We start from the raw sequence: 24,791 nt of genomic DNA, 5'->3' as shown, positions 1-24,791 counted from the left end.
TATTCTTATTAACAATTGATCGACACAATTGTATAGATAACCAGTCAAATAACATATCAACAATTACAAGCAGACATTTACATCCGCCGCCCTCTACACTTGGTGTGTTGGTACGTTCCATATTGATTTGACGCAGGCGCACTCGTCGCGCATGCACAGTCGTCCACACTGCGTACGTTCTCCAACGGAAAAATGGCGTCAGTCACGAGTGAGTTTTTTTTTTCTTCCGTCGTTTATTTTAAAATACATTTATAAAAAATCAGTACTTTGCTAGAAATTGAAACAATTGAGGTAAACTTTAGGTAATCTTAAGAATTTGGGAGTTTTGTATAACCCAACAGTCCTCGAGTACGCGGCCTCGGGTTTGTGTTTTTAGGTCAGGGTGGTCGGTCAAAGCTAACGATTCGCTAACTCGACCCCACCGGGTTTAAAACTTAGTTTATAGTATACTTAGAGCAAAAATTCACAACACCAGGAAATAATTTACTCTAATAAGTTTCTTTGTTCTTTAGGTGTTCTTTAGAGCTCGTTGTTTCGTACTTACGTAACGTTAAACATTAGCTAGCAGGCGTGGTTTAAAAACAGCGGGATAGAGAGCGCAGCCACCGCGACGAACACTAGTTAATGTTGGTTTAGCACTCTTGCTTTGATTAGCGTTGTAAAATAAACTTGCACCTGAGATTTGGTTTCTTGCAAGTCTTGTTTTGATGGTATTTCGTCGTTCGTTTTAGAGTTAAAGTAACGCGGAATCGTAAACGTTCAAATGCATGGTTTTCTTAAATTTATCACGTTTCCCTAACTAAAATGTTAGTGTGGTGGTTCAATATCAGAACCCCTGTTTCTTGTGAATGCTTAAACACTTTAAACAACTAAGCCAGTCTTGTTGATTTAAGCTTTGTTCCAACTAAATGACTGGGATTCAGCAGGGGCTGCACTCGTTGTCTGTGTTGAGGTGTTTGCTCAAGTCATGCACGTGTCTCCCATCGTTTTTGGACTACAATAAAACGATATATGTGCATATTTTTCCCCCTGATGTTATACAGCTGTAACAGTGTTTGCAGGACTTCTAACTTTATGCAATTTACTTCCCTGTAGATTATAGCAGCTACAACCAGGCTGGTGCACAGCAGGCGTAAGTCCACCTCCATAAACATGTTATATTTCTCAACACAATGCTTGCTTCTCATTATAATAATAAATAATGCATAAAATGCACATTTTACACAGGTATGGCTCATACACCACCCCTCCTCCTCAGGGCTATGGACAGACTGCACAGGTCAGCCTAACACTTTACAGTTCAACTAGTGGAGCCTTTGGATTTGCAATGTCAAACTCCCACACACATGCTGTGTACTTGTTTGATAACATTTAAGCAATCCAGGTTGTTGTATCTAATGATTTGTGTAAAAATACAGTGGCATGGAATTCAGCAAAATTTCTTTTGTGACAGGGCTATTCTCAGCAAGATTATGCCTCATATGCTCAACCCGCTGCTGCACCTGATTCCACCTACAGTCAGGCAGCGCCCTCTGCTGGAGCGTATGCACAACAGCAGTATGCATCCTCATATGCACAGGCAGCAACAACTGCAGCAGCAGCAGCAGCAGCGCCAGGTCTGCAGGCAAAGCTTATTCACTATTACGCCAGTATATTTCCCTGTTAGTCATAGTGACTGGAGCATGACTGTACAGCTTTGAAATGCCCCAGAGTTGAAGCAGTAGTTCACCCAAAAATGAAAATCTGCTTCATTTACTCACCCTCAGGCCATCCAAGATGTCGGTAAATTTTTCTTAATCTGAACCGATTGAGAAATTAACTTAACACCAATCCATCAGACTAGGGTCCATCAGTTTGTCTTATGAAGCAAACAATTAATCATCTGCTGTATGAGCAGAATGGTTTTAAACAGCTGATAGACATGGTCCACAAGTAATCCATTCGACTAGGGTCCATCAGTTTGTCTTATGAAGCAAAAAGGTGCATGTCTATAAAACTAATTCGTTGTTGAGGTGTTTGTCGCTTCTGAAAAATACAAGTAATAACGCTTCCTCCAGTGAAAGTCCACCCCCTGTTGTCCTCTCGCATCAAAAACTACCAACATCTGTTTACAACTGTTTTGGACCATCCTCTCTAAAAGCTGCTCCACATCTGTATATATCTCTCCCTACCCATTCATAATATATTTTTTCTTCACGATGGAGGCTGGCATAATAAAAAAACGATGACCTGTATTTCAGCATGAAGCAATGGTTAGAAGTAGGGCCAGGTGATTTTTCAGATTTTATCGATATTTTATTTTATATAAATCGAGGAATTGTGATCTTTGAATAGAAATATTACTAAACATTAGAATTAGACAGTTTGACAGTATGCCAGTGTTAACAGTAAAGAGAAAAGAATGATCCATCAGCATGTTGGCGCGTGATTAATTGCTCATGTGTAATGCCTTCTGTGAAGGACCAGAAGTAAAATATATCACTAGGTGCCTTTTACACAGAATGTGCTTTTGTGTTGACAAAGATGCAACATGGGCAGTGGAACAGGAAAAAAAAATCAGGAAGATGGGAGCGCTGCGTTTTTAGAATACTGTTTCATGCATGAGGTGCTGCAATAGATGCAAGTGCAACAGTCAAACACGACCATGTTTACATAGAAAAACCGGTGGAAAAGCAGCAATCGAATTAAGACCTGTGAATACAAAGTGACGGTTGAAAGTCATTTGACATTTTTGTCAGTATGTCATAAATAGAATGCAGCAGCAGCTGCATCCAGCTACAACCAGTCATCTATCGGTTAAAATAAACCTAATATAAAAATTACAGACCCATCATTTCTTTGTAAGTGGGCAAACTTAAAAAATCAGAAGAGTATCAAATAAATATTTTTCCCCACTGTACATGTTGACAACTTCATGTCTGGTGCACTTAAAATAGAAGTTCCATTTTAACATTTTCAAGTTGGCCAGTTAAAAATCGAGAATCATTCAAATGTTCTGATAAAAATCTAGATTTTATTTTTTACCATATCGCCCAGTCATAGTTTGAAGGTAAGAATATTTTGATGGATTTTACAAACATGCAGCTTTTCACTTCACAAAAACATTACTTGATGGGCTGAATTTGTTTGGGTTGTGATTATCAGCTGTTTGATCAATTCTACTGAAGACGACCAATCAGTTCATATGATCAAATATCTCAATCTTTAAATAACTCAAAAAAAACCAATGGAAAAAACCCAAACTCCTTTATCTTGGTTGGGATGAGTAAATATTCAGCTACTTTTTCTTTTTTTTTTTGGTGCACTATTCCTTTATTGCACAATTTTCTACACTTAAGTATGATTTCTGTTTATTTCTCAGAGAAAAGCAGAGGCCTACGAGCTTTGAGGAAACTTGCAAGCAAAGTGTCTTGGTGTATTACAGTTAAAACGATCTGGAAAAAGTAGATTTATTGCAAAAACTTTGAATTTGAAAATGCTTTGACAATTGTGACTAATGCTTCCCACAGCTTTTTTTTTTTTTTTTTTTTTTAGGCTCAGAAATTCCTGCTTTTTAAAGTGCACCATTTCTCGTCATGCTGTTTATTTAGATGGACGTAGAAAATGATTCTCATAACTAATGTTAAATCATTATTCTCCCTCTCAGCTGCGTATGGAACAGCACAGCCGGGAGCTTATAATCAGCCTGCGCAGAGTTATGGGGCCAGCAGCTACAGCACCTCCACTGCAGCCCCTGCCGCCCAGGCCTCCTATGGCTCCCAGCCCGGATACTCCACCCAGCCGGCCTATTCTGGCTACAGCCAGCAGCCTGCTGCCTCCGCTCCTCAGAGGTAACTGGACCGTCTCCTAGAGCATCACATCAACAGGATGCTATTATGGAGCCTCCCACAGTATTTCCATATGCTATTCTTTCTTCACATTTCCTGAGCATGAAGGCCACTTTAAATGCACAGTTCCCATGCAAATCCCCTTTCTGTAGTAAATGTGTAAGGTCAAAGGTTGTTTATGCTCAAATGCTGATATATTTCTAATAGGATAATTTGATGCTAAAGAAACGTTTTTAATATCAATGTTGAAACCGGCTGTGCTGCTTCATTTCTTTCTGGGAACGGTTTTGAATATGAAGTTCAAAAGGAAAGCAATAATTTTTTTGTAACTACTAAGTCTTTATTGTCTGTTTTGATCAATTTAATGTGTCCTTTTAAACAGTATATTGTGTGCACATCTTTCAAATCTTTCAAATGCTATTAACCTTTTTTTTTTTTTGGTATTCCTTTATTTTGTAGCTATAGTGCAAGTGGCCAGCCGGCCTACAACCAAGGTGCATATTCCCAGCCTGGAGCTTATTCTCAGCCTCAGGGTGGGTACCAGGCTCAGCAGCCAGGCTATGGGCAACAGCAGCAGAGCAGCTATGGGCAGGGACAGCCACCTCAGCAGCACCAGCAAGGCCCAGCTGCTGCCTACCCCACTCAGGGGAACAGTTCTTACGGTCAACCTCCATACGGCCAGCAGAGTGCATCACAAAACGAATACAACCAGCAAAGTGGTTATAGTAAGGGTGCTTTCACTTTTTTTTTTTTTTTTTTTTTTTTTTTTTAACCATTGTACTGTTTTTGTTAATTTTCTGGTAAGTTTATCAAATTAAGGCCATATGCTTAGTGTGTGATCTCTCCTGTAGACAGTTACAGTCAGGGTGGTGTGAGCGGAGGCTATTCAGGGTCACAGCAGCGGGGTGGATACCCAGATTCCGGCAGAGATGGTTATGATCGTGGAGGTCCTCGGGGTCGTGGGGGTATGGGCCGCGGAGGCATGGGGTAAGTTTAAACTTTAATGTAACTAACTGTTAATTTCTCTCCCGCTCGTTTGTTTCACTGAGCGGAATTACTCACCACACACAGGGTATGTATGTACAGGTGTCTAAGGAGAGTGGAGTTTATGTAGTTCATCCAACCATTTTGATTTGTAGAGGTTTCTATGATACCACAAAGGTATTGTTGCAGGGATGTTTTATTTTGGTCTTGCATATTACAAAACGTTATTGTTATAATTACATTTTTGGAGGGGCATTTAATGCTTATTCGAAGACGGATGAATTCATTTATTTGTTCTTGCAAAGGCCAGCTTGGTCTTTGCTTTTTCTTTACTATGCTTATTTCAAGTGTGGCGGTGTCAAAGTTTTGAGGTTTTGTTTGGTGTCAAGGTCTTTTATTAAACTCCATTTCTTTGATTTCTTTTAATGCAGTAAGCTGCCTACTAAATTTACAACCTTTTGGTTTTTCAAAAGCTGTATGAGGATTTGTACTGCTGTAGAGTTTGAATGGGGAAAAGGAAAAATTAGCAAACGTGCATCATTCTTGGAAAAATGGGTAGTTTACAGTGTAATTTTATCGAGCAGACGGTGGCACACAATCATGGGCATTTAAGTTGTGTTCTTACGGTTTTAAATTCTGAATGGAACTTTTGTCTTTTGGAAGTATGCAGAAAGTAATCAGGTTTCAAAATGGTGAATGTAAGCAGAAGGATTGGTTCGGCATTGAAAGAAAATTCTTTTAAATAAAATGGTTGGAGAAACCTTGAACAGGATCCTGGAATATTTAATGGACACTCATACATTTAAATACTTTGTTGGTAACCAGAGATAAGAATTGTTGTGCATAAACCATTTTTTAAACACTTCTCAGTAGGTTGGTTTTGTTAACCCATAAAACTAGTAAGAAATCACTGACTCCAAACGAAAAAGGAAAATCAAGTTATCTCTGGTCCAACTGAATTCATGTTTCAAGGGACGGTGAGCATGCTATTAAACATTTCTGATATTTGAATTTTATACAATTTCATGTCCTTAAAAAAATTTTTGCATTTGTGAACTGTTTTCTCATTTTAAAGGTCTTGTTTTAACATTCTTTGTCACATTTATACGCTACAGGTATCAGAGATCGATGTAAGAACAGCAGTACTTATTCTTTAAGTACCTTTTTCCATTTCAAAGGCGACAGCTCAAACAACCATGGGGAATTTTCTTGATTTTGTTTTTATCTAATGTTTGGATGAGGTTTTTTTTTTTTTTTAACCAGCCTATGTGATTTCTTTTTTTATGTACTTATCACCCTTTGTAAACATCTGTCATTTGTACTATATAATTGTGTACTTTTGTTCAGTGCTGATGTTTTGTTGGTAGCTAAAGGGATTTTTCCACAACAGGATTGCTGTATTTAAAATTTGCCTCAACATTCATTTTATATTGGGTGTAGCCCACAGCATGAGACACCAAGCTAACTTGACAATTCTTTCCATTTTAAAAAAGGTTTACAAAAAATGCAATGTATTTCTGGTCCTATGTGGATGTTTTTACATTGGTGCAGACAAACTGTTAAATACAATATAACATGTTATAGAAGTCATGAAGCACAGTTAGCTACTGAAATACTGTACATTTTTTACATGGGGTTTTTGAAAAATTAGAGGGAAATATTGTTCATTTCCTACTGAAGTCCTATGGTTGAAGACTAAAAGGAATATCGCCTTCATATCTTCATGTTTAGCATCGCTGGAGACAGAGGGGGCTTCAGTAAGCCTGGTGGTAAGTTCCTAAAGCGTATTCCATTGGCTAGTCCACTCGTGTTTATTTAGAGGCCATTCACGCCTATGTGTCCTTAAGAGATTCAATTTGGTGTGCCACTTTTTTTTAACCCAAAAAAAGTGTTAAGAGTGTCCTAATGGTTTATATTTGGATTTTTTTTTTTAAGTTGAGACGTGTCCTTTGACAGAAGCGTCTTTTAATTCTGCATTTTAATTTTTTTTTTTTTTTTTCATTTCATTCTGAGAATCTATTGTGGTCAAGGGTAATCCTGAAAATGGTCATCTCAATGTATTTAATACTGCTCGCAGGTTTTGTCTTGGAAGATGGGCAGATTTGCTTTTAAGATGTGATGTCATCGCCTAATAGTGTTTCTTGTCTTTCTCTTCTTTGATCCATGGAAACCAAGAAGGCATGAGGGGTGGAATGGATCGTGACATGGGTATGTGTTGTAAATGACCCCCCCTCTCTTGTTTTTTTAATAAAAAAATTAAAATAAATCAGGGATGCAGTAATTTGTACAAAAGTGACAGTAAAGACGCAGTAATTTGTACAAAAGTGACAGTAAAGACTTCACATTTGTTACGGTGCTGTTAAGCAGCAACAACTCTTCAACATTGAAAAATGTTTCTTGAGCACCAAATCAGCATATTAAAATGAATTCTGAAGGTTCGTGTAACATTGGAGACTGTTGTAATACATACAGAATTTTCAGCCATGCTATTAAACAAATGTATAAGAAAAATTTAAATTTGATTGTAAGTTTTTGAACCATTGTGTAAGTTAAATGGATATGAAAGTGTTAAATTTGATTGTCCCCCATTATCACAGGGCGTCCAGGAGAGCAGGACTCTGAGAACAGCACCATCTACATCACAGGCCTCACTGAGAATGCAACTCTACCAGAGATGGCCGACTTCTTCAAACACTGTGGATCAATACGGGTGAGAAGCTACATAACTAGATTCATTCTAAATAACAATGTCAGCCTTTCATCAAAATTCGGCTGTTGTGACAGTTGACAATTCTTGACTATTTTTGTATGTCATAGATAAATCGGCGTTTAAACCAACCAGCCATAAACATCTACACAGATAAAGACACTGGCAAACCAAAGGGAGATGCCACACTGTCCTATGAGGAGCCTGCGATTGCCAAAGCCGCTGTTGAATACTTTGATGGTTGGTTTCTTACATTATTGTTGGATGCCTCTTTAACTTATTACATTAATTTGGATGGCTCACGTTCAGATTATTTCCATGAGCTGTCAGTTGGTTGACATTATTCTGCCCGTTCCACTCAAGAGCTCATTTTCACTTTTAAACGTTCTCGATCATTTACGTGCTGCTTATATCTCAGGTAAGGAGTTCCAAGGGCGGAGGATAAAGGTGTCCATGGCTCGCCGGAAACCCATGATGGGGGGTATGAGGGGAGGAATGCCAATGAGAGGTGGCCCTGGGATGGACCGTGGAGGTAAGATAAATCCTCAAGCCAGCAGGAATCTTCAAGTGGAGGGTCTTTCTGTATTGTAATGGTGGCTTTGTTTTATATGCCACCAGGTTTCGGAAGAGGAGGAGAGAGAGGTGGTTTCCCCCCCCGTGGAGGCCCTCGAGGTGGAATGGGTTGGAATGGGCCTCCCGGAGGCAATGTGCAGAAGAGAGCTGGAGACTGGGAATGTCCCAGTCCGTGAGTGATGCATAAATGTTTTTAAGCAAACAAATTGAGGCATCTTTTTTGCAATACATGAGACTTGTTGAATAAACACATTTTTGACGTCTGTTTCTGGCTGTCTACCTTAAATCTCCTTACAGTGGATGTGGAAATCAGAACTTCTCCTGGAGAACAGAGTGTAACCAATGTAAAGCTCCAAAACCTGAAGGCCTTGGAGCTCCTTCCTTCCCTCCTGCAGGTACACGCAGATGAAGTCTTCCCTCATCAGTTGATCTCTAAGTGTCTGTGACTGAGATTTGTGTTGTGTATTAGAAAAAGCATGATTTGTTTGAACTGTATATTCAGGTGGTGATCGTGGCAGGGGTGGAATGAGGGGCGGCAGGGGAATGGATCGTGGTGGTCCGGGGGGCATGCGTGGAGGCTGGGGAGGAGATCGCGGTGGGTTCAGAGGAGGCCGTGGTGGAATGGACAGAGGTGGATTCAGAGGAGGTAGCAGGGGTGGTCCTCCCATGGACAGAGGGGGCAGGAGAGGCATGGGACCCCCAGGCAAGATGGATATGAGGTGAGCATCACTTACTGTGAGTATAACAGGATAAATGTAATGTGCTTTAGTCTGTGTGGTGCTTCATGTACTTGATAAATATTTTCTTTTATTTAACAGGGATCATCGTCAGGAGCGCAGAGACAGACCCTACTGAGATCAAGCAAAAGGAAATTTACATGGGGGAAAATTTTAAAGTCATTTTTATTTATGATTCCATATTTATACATGGAAATCTATTTTTTGCTTTTCCTTTGTTTTTAATTTCATTACCACATTGTGGTTTTAGTTAAACCTTTAGGTTGCTTTTTTTTTTTTGTATGCAGTAATGGCCATTTTTCCTTTTAAGATACTCAGTTGCCCTGTAGTCACTGTTTTTGGGGATGTTTGTCTTATGTCTCTCTGTGTTACTATGTACTTTTGAACTGTTTTTAAAAAAAATAAACTTTTCCACCTCAACCCTCAAACACCCAATAAATAATTTTTATATAACTTAATTGTTTTTGCTTTTTGTAGTTGGCCGCAATTACTTTATACATAGGGGTTATATAACCACTTGCTGCTTCATGCTTCAAGCTCTTAAAGGACGTTTCAAAACGGTAAGATAACACTTACCTGTGTAAATTTAATAACAGGCCCAATCCATATGAATGGGTGCAGTTCAGACTTTAACCATTAGGTGTCTCACTTATTATAGTTCTAGTTTCCATCACTACCATGTGCGTGATGGAGCAGAAGTACCAAGTAAAATGATGCCAGCTCTGTTATCAGAGCATGACTAAGCCTCCATTAGAGCCTCTTGATGAACATTGTTGCTTTATCTCAATCTTTAGTGTGAGCATAAGTAGTTTTTTTTTTTTTTTCTTGTCAGTTTCAAGTATTCAGTAATCAATATTAAGATCAAAAATGCTGTGCAACATTTTTCAGAAGAATGCGTGGTTACTGTAGTCACTAATTTTTTGAGGGTGAAATGTAAAGCTGTTCAATCTCAAGCTGTGCAGAATGTCTTTTTTAAGACATTTGTAAACGTAAATACTGCAGCATGTTTTTTTTGTTCTGATGTTTAACTGTTCTGTAACAGAACAAGTTGAAACAGTGGTCTCCTGTGAAGTTTGACACCATTATCAACATTTTACTTAATCTGAAAAGCATCTGGCATGTGTTCACCAAGAGCCTTGTTGAATCGTTGCTCTTGTTAATTGAAGTGTTGGCAGGAGCTGACAGGATGATGCTTGCACCAGCTTTGATGCCGCCTTACAAAACCCATCTTAATTTTTTATCTAATTTGATAACACAAATTGAATTAAGCAAAGGTATTTCTCAGTCACAAAATATTTTGATGCATAGAATGGTGTATGGTGTGTTTTATTTCAATTTTTAATAATTGATGCCGTTTTAATGGACATCTAGGAGCCAACTGCTCATTTGCTGGAGTGCTGTGGAATGAACTGGTTTTGTGCATGTGTTCACAGAAAAGCTGATTCATCCAGGCCTCGAAGAATGATCTCATTCCTTCTCTCTCTGTTTGTCCTCCCCTCCATCTAGCTCTCTTAAAGAAACAACCAACCCTTTTCAAGTCAAAACAAGGGCCTCCCTTTGGCTGCATGGCTGCTGTTGGAATCACACACTGCAGCACTCTGGGCCAAGCTACTGAAGAGCACACTTCCTGACAGGAAATAAAACAAAAGAAAAAGATTTCCACTTAGGCTCTCAGATCTCATGTTATGGGATCACGCAGACAAGAAAGTGAGAAGGAAAGCTCAACAATGCACAATTGTAATAATGGGTTATGGTTGGAATCTGGACACTTGATTCTTCCTCATAACGATCATTTCTGATCTGCCATTACAACTCTTTAGGAAGACACATTCGGAAGGATTATATTAAACCATGACATCTAAATACTCCTATTCAAGTTCTTTTCCTCTAAACGTATTTTGTCTTCTCAGCGTGCCCTAGTGTGGCATTGACCTAAGATTAAGAGTTGAGTTTCTGAAGACAGACCATCAGTTGACCCGCAGCTGTTGAACTGATTGTTTAAAGAAGACAAATGAGTGCTGATTAACATCATGATGATGTCTTAATGTCTGTCTTTTGTCTGCCTATTCAGAATGGCCCCTTTCATTTGCTGATGACCAAGACTATTGGCAAAGTATTGTGAGTGAGCCTTAACTAAAGGCTTGGAGCCCTAACAGGAACAGAGCTTGTTGGATAATCATGTTAATTGAATTTGACAGTCCTGATTAATGTTTGGCAAAAGAGTTTTTGGTAATGGGGATCAAAGAAAGATTGACGTTACTGAGCAATGGAGCCGATAAACTGGCAAAGGCTCTCTGAGTTTTCTTATTGATGGTTCATCAAAGAGAGATTAAGTTCTACAGTGATCTTTACATGATTTACCGACTCTCCAGAATAACTGATTCTGACTTGTAGTCAATCTCACGTTTTACCGTTACTCATGGCAACACACTGGTGCTACTAGCACAAAAATAATCTTAGAGAAATGTTGCCAAAAATCACACCACATCGCATCTGATTGGTCCAATTTCAGTTTGCGATCTCTAATTCAGAACATATAATTGATTCCACTTATGTTACAGTTATCAGGTGATGGATTCAGCACTGTAAAATTGTCAAGAAGTATCTGCAAATAAATATTGATTTAGCACATTGTGGATTCTGTGCATGAGGAAAACCTTTGTGAGGTGATATGTTTTTAACAGTGCTTGTAAATTCTGTTTTGAAAATAAAAGTGGTAACAGCAGAGGCCTTTCAGTTTGCGATCTCTAATTCAGAACATAACCTGCCCCGGATCAGTTAAAACTCGCATCTGATTGGTCCAATTTCAGTTTGCGATCTCTAATTCAGAACATAACCTGCCCCGGAGCAGGTATGGCAATGAACACAGCTAGCCAAGCCACTTTCATGGTACAGGATTGGTGCAAACTAAACTGAAACTTACCTGGCTAGCCAGCTAAACCGGCTTCATGGTACAGGCCCCTGATTCAACTCTTAAAATGACTGGTAATTGCTAAGACCTGATCGCAATGTTGGGGGCCTTCAAGGAAAATGGTAAGGCAACACTAAAACATTGTGAATGACCATCTTTTATGTCTGATACACTATTTAAAAAAAGAAACACTAAAAACTAAATTTTTGTCAATATCAAATGCAATATAACTATTCATTTAGAGATCTGCTTAAGGAAAAAAAAGGTTTTAAAAGCAATCATTGCAATAATCCGTTTATTTAATTATAGTTCTTGTTTTTACAAGTAACGTTCCCAGAACGTTCCCCTTAGGTTATAAATTAAACCTAAAAATAGCTTATAGGGAACGTTCCCAGAATGTTTTCCTTAGGTTATAAAATTAAACCTAAAAATAACCTTAAAGTTATAAAAATATAACCTAAAAATAACTTACAGGGAACGTTCCCAGAATGTTCTCCATAGGTTATAAAATTAAACCTAAAAATAACCTACAGGGAACGTTCCTAGAACGTTCTTGTTTGGTTCCCAAAAAAATAACCAAATGGGAACCATACGGAGGCTTATATTGTGTTGTGATATTAACTACTGGTGTCTCTAAAATTACTCCGCGGTCTCGCTGTATTAAGTAATAATTGACGACGGGCTGTTGAATTATTAGAACAAATAAAGCACACTTTGCGTTGTGGCCGTTACACCTTGGGTGTGCATTATTTTTCTAATAATTCAAGGGGCGGAGTCAAATATTCCGCTTATACTACGGTTACCACACCTCAATACATCGATCAGGTGAGATATTTAAAGGGATATTTAATATTCGTCCGGTTTTTGTACTTAAATCGCTATTGTGAGTAGGATTCTTTCTTCCGCATCTCATCAAATGCCTCTTTTGCTAGTTCCAAAACATCATTTTAAAGCTAGTAATGGTGGCTTGAGCCGTTGATAGCATTCTAATGCAGTTATTAATGAAGTTATTAGAAAGAGAGCGAGAGAGACAGACACGCACAGAAAAAGGGAGAGCGAGAGAAAGAGAGAGAGAGAGGTTGTGTGTATTAGGCTAATGTTACCTCTGTGCATCCCTCAACTCCCTTAGCATCTCTAAACAGCGCTGTTATTACCTCGCTAGTGAGAAATATCGTGTATTTTCTTAAGAAAAATCGTCCGTCATGTTGTTGTTTTTGTTAGTCCTGTGTGCTGTATAGGTACACTAATTTCTGTTATTACAGTTAACTATGCGAAGTGATATGGAACTGTAATGCGGTTAGGAGTGCTGCCTTGAACTACGTTCGCCGTGCGTTTCCCTGAAAATAATTGCACACCTTCAGAACGTTCGTCAGCCAATCAGATTCAAGCATTCAACGGCCCCGTAGTATACTTTTGTTTTCGATACCTACATATACTTTTAAAGTCGATATCGATACCGATACGATACTTTTAAATACGAACATTTAAATTATTAAGTTTATTCAATTATTAAATTGCTAAGAGTAAAATGGGTAATGATCCACTTAACTTTATATTTGAAACACATTTTAACATTCATTACGCTTTGATTGCAACTTATTAGGTTATATTTTTGTTTACACATGGTTAAAATATGTTTACTGTAGTGGTAACCATGGAAATCTACAAATATATTTGAACTATAGGTCACTTTAGTAAAATCATGTTTCATCTTCATAAGGGACTGCCAGTGACAGGCTGTTGCACGCATAAAATGCAACCTTTTTATTCTGACCATGTATGATTTATATCAACATTACAGAATAGAACATGATCAATATGAACTTTTAACATTTAATTTAAAGGGGTCAGTCCTCCATAAAATGCGCTGCACACATCTGAATATTTGGGTTGAACTGTTCTGGAACAGTATTGTAAATACAACTTTACCACTGATTTCTAGTTGTGTCCTCTTTTGGAAGGCCAAACAAATTATTTTCGCTTTCACAAGGAAACAGTGTCTCCATGACATGGCGCCGGCGGCAACAGCCTTCTTTCTTTGCAAACATTTGGGCGGCATTATGCAAATCTTCCCACATCGTGATGTAGACATGTGTGGGCGTGTTTAAACAAGGCATTAAAGTTTAAACAAGTCTTAACTTTTAAAAATAATATCTCTTTGGGTTTGAGACTTTAGTCTTTGCAACTTTAGATATCTTATCTATTCACGAATAGCTTGCAACACTCCAAAGACAAAGGAAAACTTAAAATTGCATCATATGACCCCTCTAAATGTAACCATGCAAGCACTGTCACCGAAAACAAGTTTAGTTTTACTTTTCTTTTTGTTTTGTTTTCGTTTTGAAAAGCTTATCTTTGCTGTGTACCTCATGTTATGCTATGGAGGCTCTCTCTCACATTTTTTTTTTATTCCTCAGTGTCTGCTAAATGTTCTGTCATTTATTAGTCATTACATAGCCTGATACAGCATGTAGTATAGGGCTATGCCATGCCTCATCTTAATTGTTTTTGTTAATAAACGTTTTAGTCATTTAATCTTACTGTTTTATTGTTGTTGTGCATTTTAATTAAAAATAACAATGAATCCATCTTTTTTTATTACTTTTTTATTATCCATTTTTTTAGTCTAAAAGGTGAAAGGTGTATAGCTAGATGTAAGCAAAACAGACAATTTTCTTTTATTGTATAACCTGACAAGAAAAAATCGAAAGTGTAAGCTTCCGAAGCAGGGCTTATAACATAGCAAAAGAGGAACTCCCATTCACAAAATTCAAATCACAAATAATACTACTGATGAAAAAGAATGGTTAAATGTTAACCATTTTCGTTTCCATATAACTGTAAAAGTTCATCAGCATGCACTGATTAATAGCATGTTGTAGCAAAAAACATCAACCAAAAAAAAACATGCTCGTGCGACCAACTGAGAAAGTCGCAAAAGAGCGACCGGAAGAATGAGTCTGGAGCCCTGCTCCCCCTGTCAGCTCCCCCTGTCAGTGATCTAGCACCCCTCAAAATTCTCTATCAATTAAAAAAGTACATCAATGTATTCAACAAAAAACAAAATCAACAATTAAAAAATCTAAACAAATAAAAAAAAAAAATAACATTAAATAAATAAAAAAAAACTAGCAAAACGAGTTGCGCGGTGTCCCCACAACTTTTCAAATCAAAGTTACGCCACTGCTTTCGATACTCGCATTAGTATGTATGATATATCGATACTTCAGGATACACAGACAGGATACTCCCATCTCTAGTGCTAACGTCTGTCGGAGCAACAACGAAAAGCTAGAGCTTGGAGAAACTGAAGCTAAATAAGTTTGCCAACTAGTCTACTTAAAAAGCGACTTGAATTGCAGCTAGAAATAGGCTACATCAAATAATATTGTAATGTTATTTGTTGTAGTGTTCGTCTTGTTGAAAAAACGTTTATTTCCTATTTGGACGATTTTTTAGCGGAAACTTTAAGCTAATGATAACAATATATAGCCTAATACGTATAACAATAATAATAAGTAAATAAATCTAAATGTAATCTTGATAAATTTTATAAATAGTTGTATAAATAAGCAGGATAGTGTTGGTCATCATGGTACAATACTCCTCCACTTTGATTGTCTTTATTTTGTCCCCACAGTTTATTATCACGTGAAGGTAGATAAGTAGGGTTTAATTACTAATTAATAGTTTGAGTTGAATTGCGCCTGATTGTTTTAAACAGATAGCGCATGCAAACATATTAGCCTACAAGATCAGTGTCGCGCTGATTAAACCTGATTATTATTTATTTTATTTATTTTTTATACAAGCGTGAAGCAATCACGGGATGCCTGTTCTCATCAACGAACATTCAAATTGGAGATATGATAACAAAATCAACACCCTTGTTTCTATTTTCGCTCGACTGCAAAACAGTAACTGTATTTAAATAAAAACGATTGGTTATCAACCGAATGTCAGATGCAAATATGAACGGTTTGGCCGTTGGTAGCGGCTTGGGCAACTAAAAGAAATGGGATGCACAGGAATAAAGTTGCCGTTGATCCTCTAATGAGATGTACTAACTCAATGTATAAGCCACTGCAGCTCAACAAGTTATGCAGGAGGCGGCGCATAGGACGGTTGGATCATTTCCAACTGACGAAGATTATTATTAAAGTGCCCCAGTAGACCGGGGCTGCCTTCCTGCCTCAATCGGCCATGCGCCCTCCGATATGGTGTGAACGAATGAATAAACGAGGCGTTGCGGAGCGCTGTTAGCCAATGCGGATGTTCCTCATACACAACGATAGCGAGTGGGATAGTATGTCGCCGAGCGGTCATGTACTGACAATTGTCCTGTTTCGGTCCGGACTTCCACAGGGGGAATGAGTAATTGCTATGCTATGTGGTCATTGAAGGAGGCGGGTATCTCACAGACATCCGGAATCCATCGCGGAATCCCACAGCTGTACCGCGGCGCTGCGAGTCAAAGCGGCCCGCTTTAGGAGCTCCTACCGCGCGTCGTTATGCCATTCCTGACGCGGTTTATGGAGGATTACTGTACGAGACAGCCGTGCGTCATTTCGTGCCTTGATTGATACACGTTTTTCCATAATATGGCCGATCAGAGCAACATTCAATCCGCCGCCTCCAAAAGCATCAGGCCGTTCAAGTCCAGCGAGGAATACCTGTATGCCATGAAGGAGGATCTGGCTGAATGGCTGAACACGCTGTACGATCTGGACATCACGGCGGACACTTTTATGGAGGGTCTGGAGACCGGCTGCGCGCTCTGCCGGCATGCCAACAACGTGAACCGCGCCGCCCACGACTTCAAGGCGAAGTATCCAGATGCGGCGCTTTTGTTGCGGATACCCAGCAAGGACGTGGTCTTCCAGTCGAGGAACGTCATACCGGGATCGTTTTTGGCCAGAGACAACGTGTCGAACTTCATCGGCTGGTGCAGGCAGGAGCTCTGGATCAAAGATGTGCTCATGTTCGAGACCAACGACCTGGTGGAGAGGTGTAACGAGAAGAACTTCGTGCTGTGCCTGCTGGAGGTGGCTCGCCGGGGGGCCAAATTTGGCATGCTGGCCCCCATGTTGATTCAACTCGAGGAGGAGATCGAGGAGGAGATACGGGACCAGGAGAACCTGTCGGAGGCTCTGGGGGAGTCGCAGAGCCCGCCGAGCAGGACGTACAGCCGCAAGGAGAGCATCGGCGAGCCAGATCCAAAGCTGTTGGCCCGCTGGCAGGAGCAGCAAAAGAGAGTCCTGCTGGATATGCGCAACCTGGACGAGCTGGTGAGTTTGACAGCTGTCAGCATACTCACTCATCAACTAGTGGCTTGTTATTATTATAGGGAGCTGTTGGTTTATTCTTATTCTGGCAATACAGGCTACAGATTGATAGTATTCAGAACCTGTTGCATTTTAATAGTTAAAACATCCTACATGTCAAAACACCAGACATGGATGTGCTGTGGGAAGTGCAGGATTGATGTTGATTTCTGGTGCCAGTGGTTAGTTGTGTTAAACTGTGTGTTTATATGGAACAGAAATGACATATACTGCAGATATAAGTGAATTTTCAGTCAAATTTTGACTTGCATTGAATTTAACTTTTACCTTAGACGGCTCTACATCCCAAATGTAGAGCTTAAGAAGAACACCCTTGAGCTTCTCATTGAATTCATTTTTAAAACATGGGAAAAAACATATTTTGACAAAGCTTCACCTACCATTAGTTTTTTAAATAGAAATATTTCACTTTGAAATGAACGCTAGAATACCAGTGCAGTAAATACCAATCTATCTATCTCCATTTTCTTTTTATTTGATATAGATAATTCTACAGCTCTTATAAGAATAGATTAGACATTCATTAAAAAATTATAATAAAAAAAAACATTTAAATATGAGGTAAAATAAAAACTGTACTTCATTAAGTTTTTTTTTTTTTTCAATATTTCACTTGCCATGAGTTGATTAAAGTCACCAAAGGCATGTTTTAATGTTTTTCAAGTAACTTTTATTATAACCATGTGTCAATCCTCTCATAAATAATGAAGATAATTAGTTTGAAACACCTGAATTCATTCATTGAAGTGAATGGCAGATTTGTAAATATTTATAATTTGGAATTTAGATTTTCTCATGGTTTTGACTCATATTGAGTGAAAATGTTTTGTGAGAAAATGTAGGAAGTTTTAGCCAGACGTGCCTCTGACCCTGTAAAAAAATAGATTGGTTTTATTTGTTCAGTTTTGTAGCCTGTTTTGTCCCAGTGATTCAGTAATTGACATTATCTGGTCTTGTGAGTGGATCTTTGTGTGTGTGCAGGATGAAAGGTCAGAAAGTGTGTGATTTGTATTGGTGTGTGATTCTGCTCATTTTCTTTTACCCTGGTCATGTGGAATGCTGACCGTCCATGGCATATCTCACCTATGTCATGTGTGTTCTTGAGGGTGAAAGGTTGTTCCTTTAGGATCAGAAATATTGGATCCTGGTCTGTGTTAGTAAGTTAGTGAGACAGCTGAATATTTAAATACAGAGTGACTGATGAACACGGCCTTCTTATTTGATTAAGCTTCTTTGCCACAGCCGGAAGCACAAATACTGCTGTTTCAGAGATGCTTCTTCAGTTTGCATTGTGCTTTTGCCAGTCCTGATAATCTGCTCTCATCCAATTATGTTGACATTACAAATATGTTGAAGTGACAAATGGTTGGGACAACGGGGGGAAATTTGCAATCTCCCACAAACACTGGTGCACAGGGACTTAATTTGACTGCGTCCCAGTTACTGTGTGCCACTGGACAGCTGTGGTTATTTTTTCCCTCTAAAAGTTCCTCTCTTCACTTCATTTATGCTCTGATCAGCAATGGAAATTTCACTACTTAAAACCGCCAAATTGTCAACATCATCCCAAACATCAGTGTTTAATGAATGAAGTTGTTGATCCAGTGTTGGTCCATCATAGAAAAATTAGTCAGCCCTTATGGGTGTGTAAGCACCTTTTTTTCCTGAGTGAAAACTGCTAGCATCAGCATGAGTTCAGGTAGGGTGAAGAAACGGTGGACGTCAGGTGCTTCTATATCAGGAATTCATTCCATTCAGGTTGTTGGAATTTTTTTTACTGAATGTAAGCCTAATGTTAAAGTATACGGTCAGTGATTTATCTGGCGCAGTCAACACTTTGATTGGTCCCTTTTTTTGGCTGTCTGGATCATCTAACACAGCTGCTCATCTTATCTTACAAGCGGTGTTGCAGAATAGAGCAGCTGGCTTTGTCCTGCAGAGACAGGGTGGATTCAGTGACAGGCAGCAAGTCCAAACATTAGATCCCTCTGAAGCTTCAGGACATACTGGAGCACACAGCAGAATTCGTCTAATCAAACACTCTCTCTCCTCTTATTTGCTTTAATATATTGCTCTGTGAGATTAACTGCACTTTGTAATTATGCAATTTCTCACAGCCTTTGGTGTCTGACAGGCAAGTTCAGACAAATCTTTTGGATTCATTTACAGTTAACCTTTGTTGCCATATTTGAGAGATACGTCATGCAGCCACTTATGACTGATTTGTGGGTAAAGTACACTTCAACACAAATACATTCAGACTTCCTATAATATATATAATGTGGACGTTCTGTGTGTTTTTGCTTTTCATCATGAGATTTGCTTTCGCACTTTCTTGATTTAACACAATAACATACTGTAAAGAATTCAAGTAAACTCAAAAAATAGATTTTTTACATTTTTATTTGTGTAAGTCCATATTAGAAGTATATCACAGGCAGTATTTGATATTTAATTGTGCATGCTCCTTTTCACCAGTTTTTACATTTGGATTACGATTTGATGTCATGTAAGACTTACTTCAAGTTAATATTTAATAACACTGTTAAATGTAATCTTTAGCAAGTCCATTTAACTTTTGGGCGAACTATTCTTTTAATAGTATTATTTAATATAAATAAAACTGTCTGAGTGCATTAGATTACAACAGCAAAAGTCATTTTAATGGTCAGATCAGGTAAAATGATCTCAATCTCATTTGCAACTCACATTACAATCTCTAATTCTAATTCTATCATTGTTGCCTTGATTATGAAGTTATTTTTTTCACAGATATGCAAATCCAGTTTTTGTGAGTGCTGTCCATGTGAAATATGAATGTGTGGTGTAATCCAGTCAACTCATTTTTATCTTTTGGATTTAGTTTGAGGATTTTAGCTTGGTCACTTGGTTATTTTAGATTTTAATACTAAAACATCAAAGTCACTGTACAAATGAAAGACTCATAAATGTAAAGTAAAACAATGACCATGAGGATTATTCTGCTTTGATCTTGTATTTCTTAAAGAGATTTCTATGGAGACAGGATAGAAGACTTTTGCTGATGTGCTTGGATTTAGTATTGGTAATCTTTTTCATCCCTGTTGAATATGAAAGGATAGTTTTGATCCTCACTGTCTATTAGTTCCTCACACATCCTCAATTAGACAGACACTCACACATCCTCCTTCCCTAGAGGGTTTAATATTCTGAAATAACATTCATGCTGCATGAGGAAAAGCAGAAGTGTCTCTGAGATGAGTGTATTTGAATTACACAGCTATAGTTCCTCTTGATTTTCTTAGTTACAGAAACACTGATACAAATACTCCTCTGCACTTCTCCCTGTAATGCTGCCTTACTCATCTCTGGTAGGTTTGGCTGGGATTTTCCACTGTTGGACTGCATGGGGGGAGACAGAGCCACTTCTCCCCCCAGTGTAATGTTATTTAGTACAGTCTATTCATGCTAAAATGTCTAGTAACAAAACATTTATTTGAATAGTCACTCTAATGCTGTAGAACCCAACACAAAGATGAGAGAGAGAGAGACAGTTTTGCTCTGTCAGCTTTCTTAGCCCATTTGTCATTTGTTTGTGTAATGTCTGTTTTTGACACACTGTGCATTACATCACTCATCATATAGTTGCACATAAACTTGGCTACTCAGAATACTTTAAATAGAAATGCAATATAACATAAAGTTTGGGGCTGCCCACCAAGTGCTGCAATTATTTGATCAAAATAAATTGACAAATAGTGAAAAAATTTTTTTTTTACTCTATATATTTGAAATTGTAATTTATTCCTGTGATGGCAAAGCTGGAAGTCTTCAGTGTCACACAATCCTTCAGAAATTATTCTGTTTAATCAAAGAATTTAGAAGACGGGAGAACAAAATACTAGTATACTGATTGTTTTTTTTTTGTTTGTTTGTTTTGGCACATGCTCTCATAAACACAGACAGATTGTCAGAAATACCCGATGAAATGACATCAAGGCACATGACCAGAAGGATCCCCTACAATTTCTAAGTCATCATCAGTGGCGTTATATCTAACAGGGCTCTCTGTTCTCTCTCTTTCTCCCCCTCTCTCTCTCCCTACACCCTGAGGCCTTGACATTCTGCTTCATGTCAATAACAAAAATCCACAACACCAACACTCTCTCTCTCTTCCTCATACACAGAAAGATCTGCATGTGTACAGTACACATATACACAGTCCCTGCCCAGAGCTAAGGAGAAAAGGACAGAGAGAGAACACTATGGTTGAGGGTGCAGTGCAGTAATGTTGACCTTCTCATTATGATCCAGACATGAATAATAGCTTGAATCATGTGGTTTATTGAGAAGTGTGCTGTTACTTTGCTGAAAGATTGGTTGTTGCCTAGTGGTCAGTAAAATAGGGAAATTTCCCATAGAGTTACTTTGAAGGAGAGACCTGAGCCATGTCTAAGAACCAGAATATGACAACATGTTTGTGGGCTCTTTTGACTTGTACCAGTAAGCAACCACTCAGAACATCTTAGCAACCACCTAGCAATACTCTGGTATTGCAAGCAAGCACTATATGTTTTACCGAAAATGTAAAAATATCATCTTGCTGGAACTGCTTGCAGGGTTTTGACCACACGTATGCTGTCCCACGCTTGTTGTGCTCATGGGTCAGAATTGAGAGATTTATGGAGGTAAGTGCAATCCCCTAAATGCTGAAGGGAACATGAGGACAGGGAAAGAGGGAGGGAGACATAGCCTGTGAGGCAGAGGTGAATCGAAGGACAGTGATAGCGAGAGGGGGGCTGAAATCGACGAGAGGTGGGATCGAGGGAAAACAGAAAGCTTTGCAGCAAAAATGGAAAAATGCAGAGTTCAGTAGAGAGAGTAAATGAAAGATGTGTGGGGGTGAGAGCGAAAGAAAAGAAGAAATAGGAGCAGAGAGAGAACTGAACAGAGGTGAGCTGAGGACAGAATAACGAGAACAAGATGGATGGAGAATAAAGAGAGCAGCGGAAAGAGTGAGGGCAGCTGTGGTGATGTGTTGCTCAGTGAACCTAAGGGCAAGGTTGTTATCATTGTGCATTTTCAAATGCTTTTCTTTAATTAATTTCACAGTGTAGTTTCAAGAATATTTTTTTGTAACTATTGTCAATGTTGAAAACAGTTGTGCTAATTAACATTTTTGTAGACACTTTTTCAGGATGAATAGAAAGTGTGAAAGAAAAGCATAAATGCATCCTTGCTGAATAAATGTGTTCATTTCTTTCTTTCTTTCTTTCTTTCTTTCTTTCTTTCTTTCTTTCTTTCTTTCTATGTATATATAGACTCCACTTAGTCTCCTCTTGAGTAATTATATTTAGCAAACTATAATAAATATAGCAACTTACAGGGAAGGAAAGACACAATCTGTATTTAAATAGGACTCACAGTCATTGCAAGCAGTACTGCACATTGCACAAAAAGTTCATTTGTAAGAGAATGAAGAGTCCTCTGCTATTTTCTACCAGTCATTGCGGTTTCATTTCTGATATCTGTATCAGTAACCTTAATGGCATCACACACTATAGACCGCCTGTGGGATGTCTTCTCCCACACAGGTCAGGTTATTCCAGAATGTGAAGTGTTTGATGGCTATTACAGCTATTTTTGTGTTTTATTGCAGGTAGCGTTTCAACCACTGTTTTTAGCTTTTCCTTTACTTGCATTAATTGTGTTAAATATAATTTATGAAAATTTTTAGTCATCATATTATTTGGAAGAAATTAGCAAAATAAAGCCCATTCAAGCCTTCTCACTTTCACTATCAAACCAAGCTTCACCTTGAGTCTTAGTTTGAGTTTACGACAGTAACCCTGCCTTAAGCTTCACTACATGTATTCAGAAAAGAGCAGGAGACAGTTTGCCAGAAGTGCCTGTACTGTACAGACTGCTAGACCTGCCTCTAATGGATTTTACACCAGAGAGATACACAGAGAGAGAGGGAGAGAGACAGGAAAAGTAGGTCATTGCAGTTTGTGATGGGTCAGAATCACACAAGCTGAGGCTTTGCTGCAAGAGAATGTCTCTCACTCACTCTCTCTCTCTCTCCCTCCCACATTAAAAAAGTATTTCCCATATGAACTCATCTTTAGTCTGTTCTCTTTTTATGGTCGTGGTGATTTATGCATTCAATTTTGGCTGCCATAGGTCATGTATCTTTCTGTGGTGGGCTGCAGTACTATTAACAGAACTAGCGGAGTGGGCTGTATATGTCATTTCAAACAGCACCTGTCTATGCTCAGCTTTTGTTTGTGTGCACACATGTGTATATACATTTATATGTAACTGTGCGTGTGGAGATAAATGCATTTGCACCCGTGTCTGTATCTGCTCAGTGTGGAAGCTGAGTGGTTCCTTAGCTCTGTTGGTGGCTGATGGAAACACAGCATGGATGCCATTCCTATTACATTATGCATTTGAATTACCTGCAAGTATGATGATACGAACTGTTGTTGTGTTTTAAACAAGTACTATGGTAATGCATACATTCTTTTTAAAATTTTAACTATATGTATATATAAACACACACATGAACTGAATGAATGGGAAGGACTGAAGAAACAAAAAAACAAAGACTACACTAAAACATTAAAAATAAAGGACTTGCTTTAACTCTAAAAAGACAGAAAAGGATTTAGACTTTCAAAAACACTGCAGAGTCAGACCACGTTTTAATTTGAAAACTCTGGGGTTGCGTTTCAGTGTAAACAGACCAAAACGGAGACTTTTGAAAACGATGGCGTGGCTGCCCACATGCGCTCTGTGTTTCCTTGATGACCGTGTAAACAGTAACATCATGCTCATTGTTGTACCTGCAAGAATGGTCATGTGACGTTTTTTCAGTTGTGTAGTGAAGACGGAGAACACTTCTGAAATGCAGTGAAAACACAAGTGTAGACGAGGATCGGTTTCATTTTAAAATGCTGTTTTTCATGCACTAGTGTAAACAGGGCCTTAATGTGTTAAATACCTGTCAAAGTGAAAGAAATGCTTAAAATTTGTGAATTACTCAAAAAATGTCTTTGGAACTGAAGGCAAGTTATTTACAGTTTTTTTTCTGTCAATGTTGCCTAGAGGTACATTTTATGGCCCAAAGGTCTTTCATAACTCGAGACTCAGCAATAATTCATTTTGGTACCTTTGTCTCAAAATATTTTTTTTTTCCATATAAATAAATATAAACAGAAATCAGCTTTTTTCTTAGAGAATAAAGAGTTATAATTATAAATAGTTATAGTTATTAATGTGAATAGCATTGCTTGGATAATTTAGTCTTATAAGAATTTGATGCTATATGTTAAAGTCTCAATTGTCCATTTGGTCTCATTGTTGTTTACTCATATGCTAAATTAATAAAACAGCCACTGATTTTCCAATGCAGTTGAAACTACAGTTGAGTTAAATATTTAAATAACTTAATAACCTCTATATGTTTTTGTCCCTCGTGGCCTTATAGAGTTTTTCTGTGACCAAATTTTTTTATGGCTGAGATGTGAAAATTTATTACATTATCTGTGCAGTAGATTGTGGGAAAAAAGAGTGAGGAAGACAGTGTCAAAAGTTAAATACTCCAGCTAGAGAGATTTTATGCCAGGTACAGTTTAGGTAATTTGCATTTTTATACCATGTATGTACCAGAAGGCCATCTGATGTATCCGGTACTTGCATAAGGTTATAGCTCAGTTTATCTCC

At 38.3% G+C, this 24,791-nt stretch overlaps 2 protein-coding genes across 3 annotated transcripts in view; both read left to right on the top strand.

Moving 5' to 3' along the window:
• The first annotated feature begins 90 nt into the window (after positions 1-90).
• Positions 91-9,246, top strand: LOC109089972 (RNA-binding protein EWS-like). Of its 2 annotated transcripts, none has more exons than XM_042754565.1 (16): positions 91-208; positions 1,096-1,132; positions 1,228-1,279; positions 1,454-1,616; positions 3,647-3,830; positions 4,287-4,552; positions 4,679-4,814; positions 6,543-6,580; positions 6,990-7,019; positions 7,409-7,521; positions 7,629-7,758; positions 7,937-8,050; positions 8,137-8,263; positions 8,389-8,486; positions 8,594-8,810; positions 8,910-9,246. In XM_042754565.1, exons 1-16 carry the CDS (start codon positions 193-195, stop codon positions 8,944-8,946), a joined length of 1,758 nt encoding a protein of 585 aa, XP_042610499.1. In that variant the 5' UTR covers positions 91-192; the 3' UTR covers positions 8,947-9,246. The 2 variants fall into 2 exon arrangements, with proteins under 2 accessions (XP_042610499.1, XP_042610494.1); XM_042754560.1 differs by having other exon boundaries at positions 6,987-7,019.
• Positions 9,247-15,629: 6,383 nt separating this feature from the next.
• LOC109059075 (GAS2-like protein 1) overlaps positions 15,630-24,791 on the top strand; it is a 30,103-nt gene continuing 20,941 nt past the window's right edge. The window contains exon 1 of the mRNA XM_042754520.1: positions 15,630-17,027. Coding sequence (XP_042610454.1) covers positions 16,341-17,027 — 687 coding nt within the window. The 5' untranslated portion in view covers positions 15,630-16,340. The remainder of the gene's footprint in view (positions 17,028-24,791) is intronic.

Source organism: Cyprinus carpio, chromosome A5, assembly GCF_018340385.1.
Source record: "Cyprinus carpio isolate SPL01 chromosome A5, ASM1834038v1, whole genome shotgun sequence".
In the NCBI taxonomy this organism is placed as follows: domain Eukaryota; kingdom Metazoa; phylum Chordata; class Actinopteri; order Cypriniformes; family Cyprinidae; genus Cyprinus; species Cyprinus carpio.
Note: the sequence above shows the minus strand (reverse complement) of the source record. Positions and strands in the feature narration are given on the sequence as shown.

What these genes read in the sequence shown, in the direction of transcription:
- LOC109089972 (XM_042754560.1), top strand. An exon ending in CAGGCTGGTGCACAGCAGGC is followed by an intron (nt 1,133 to 1,227) that starts GTAAGTCCACCT and finishes CATTTTACACAG; the next exon opens with GTATGGCTCATACACCACCC. An exon ending in CCCTGGGATGGACCGTGGAG is followed by an intron (nt 8,051 to 8,136) that starts GTAAGATAAATC and finishes ATATGCCACCAG; the next exon opens with GTTTCGGAAGAGGAGGAGAG.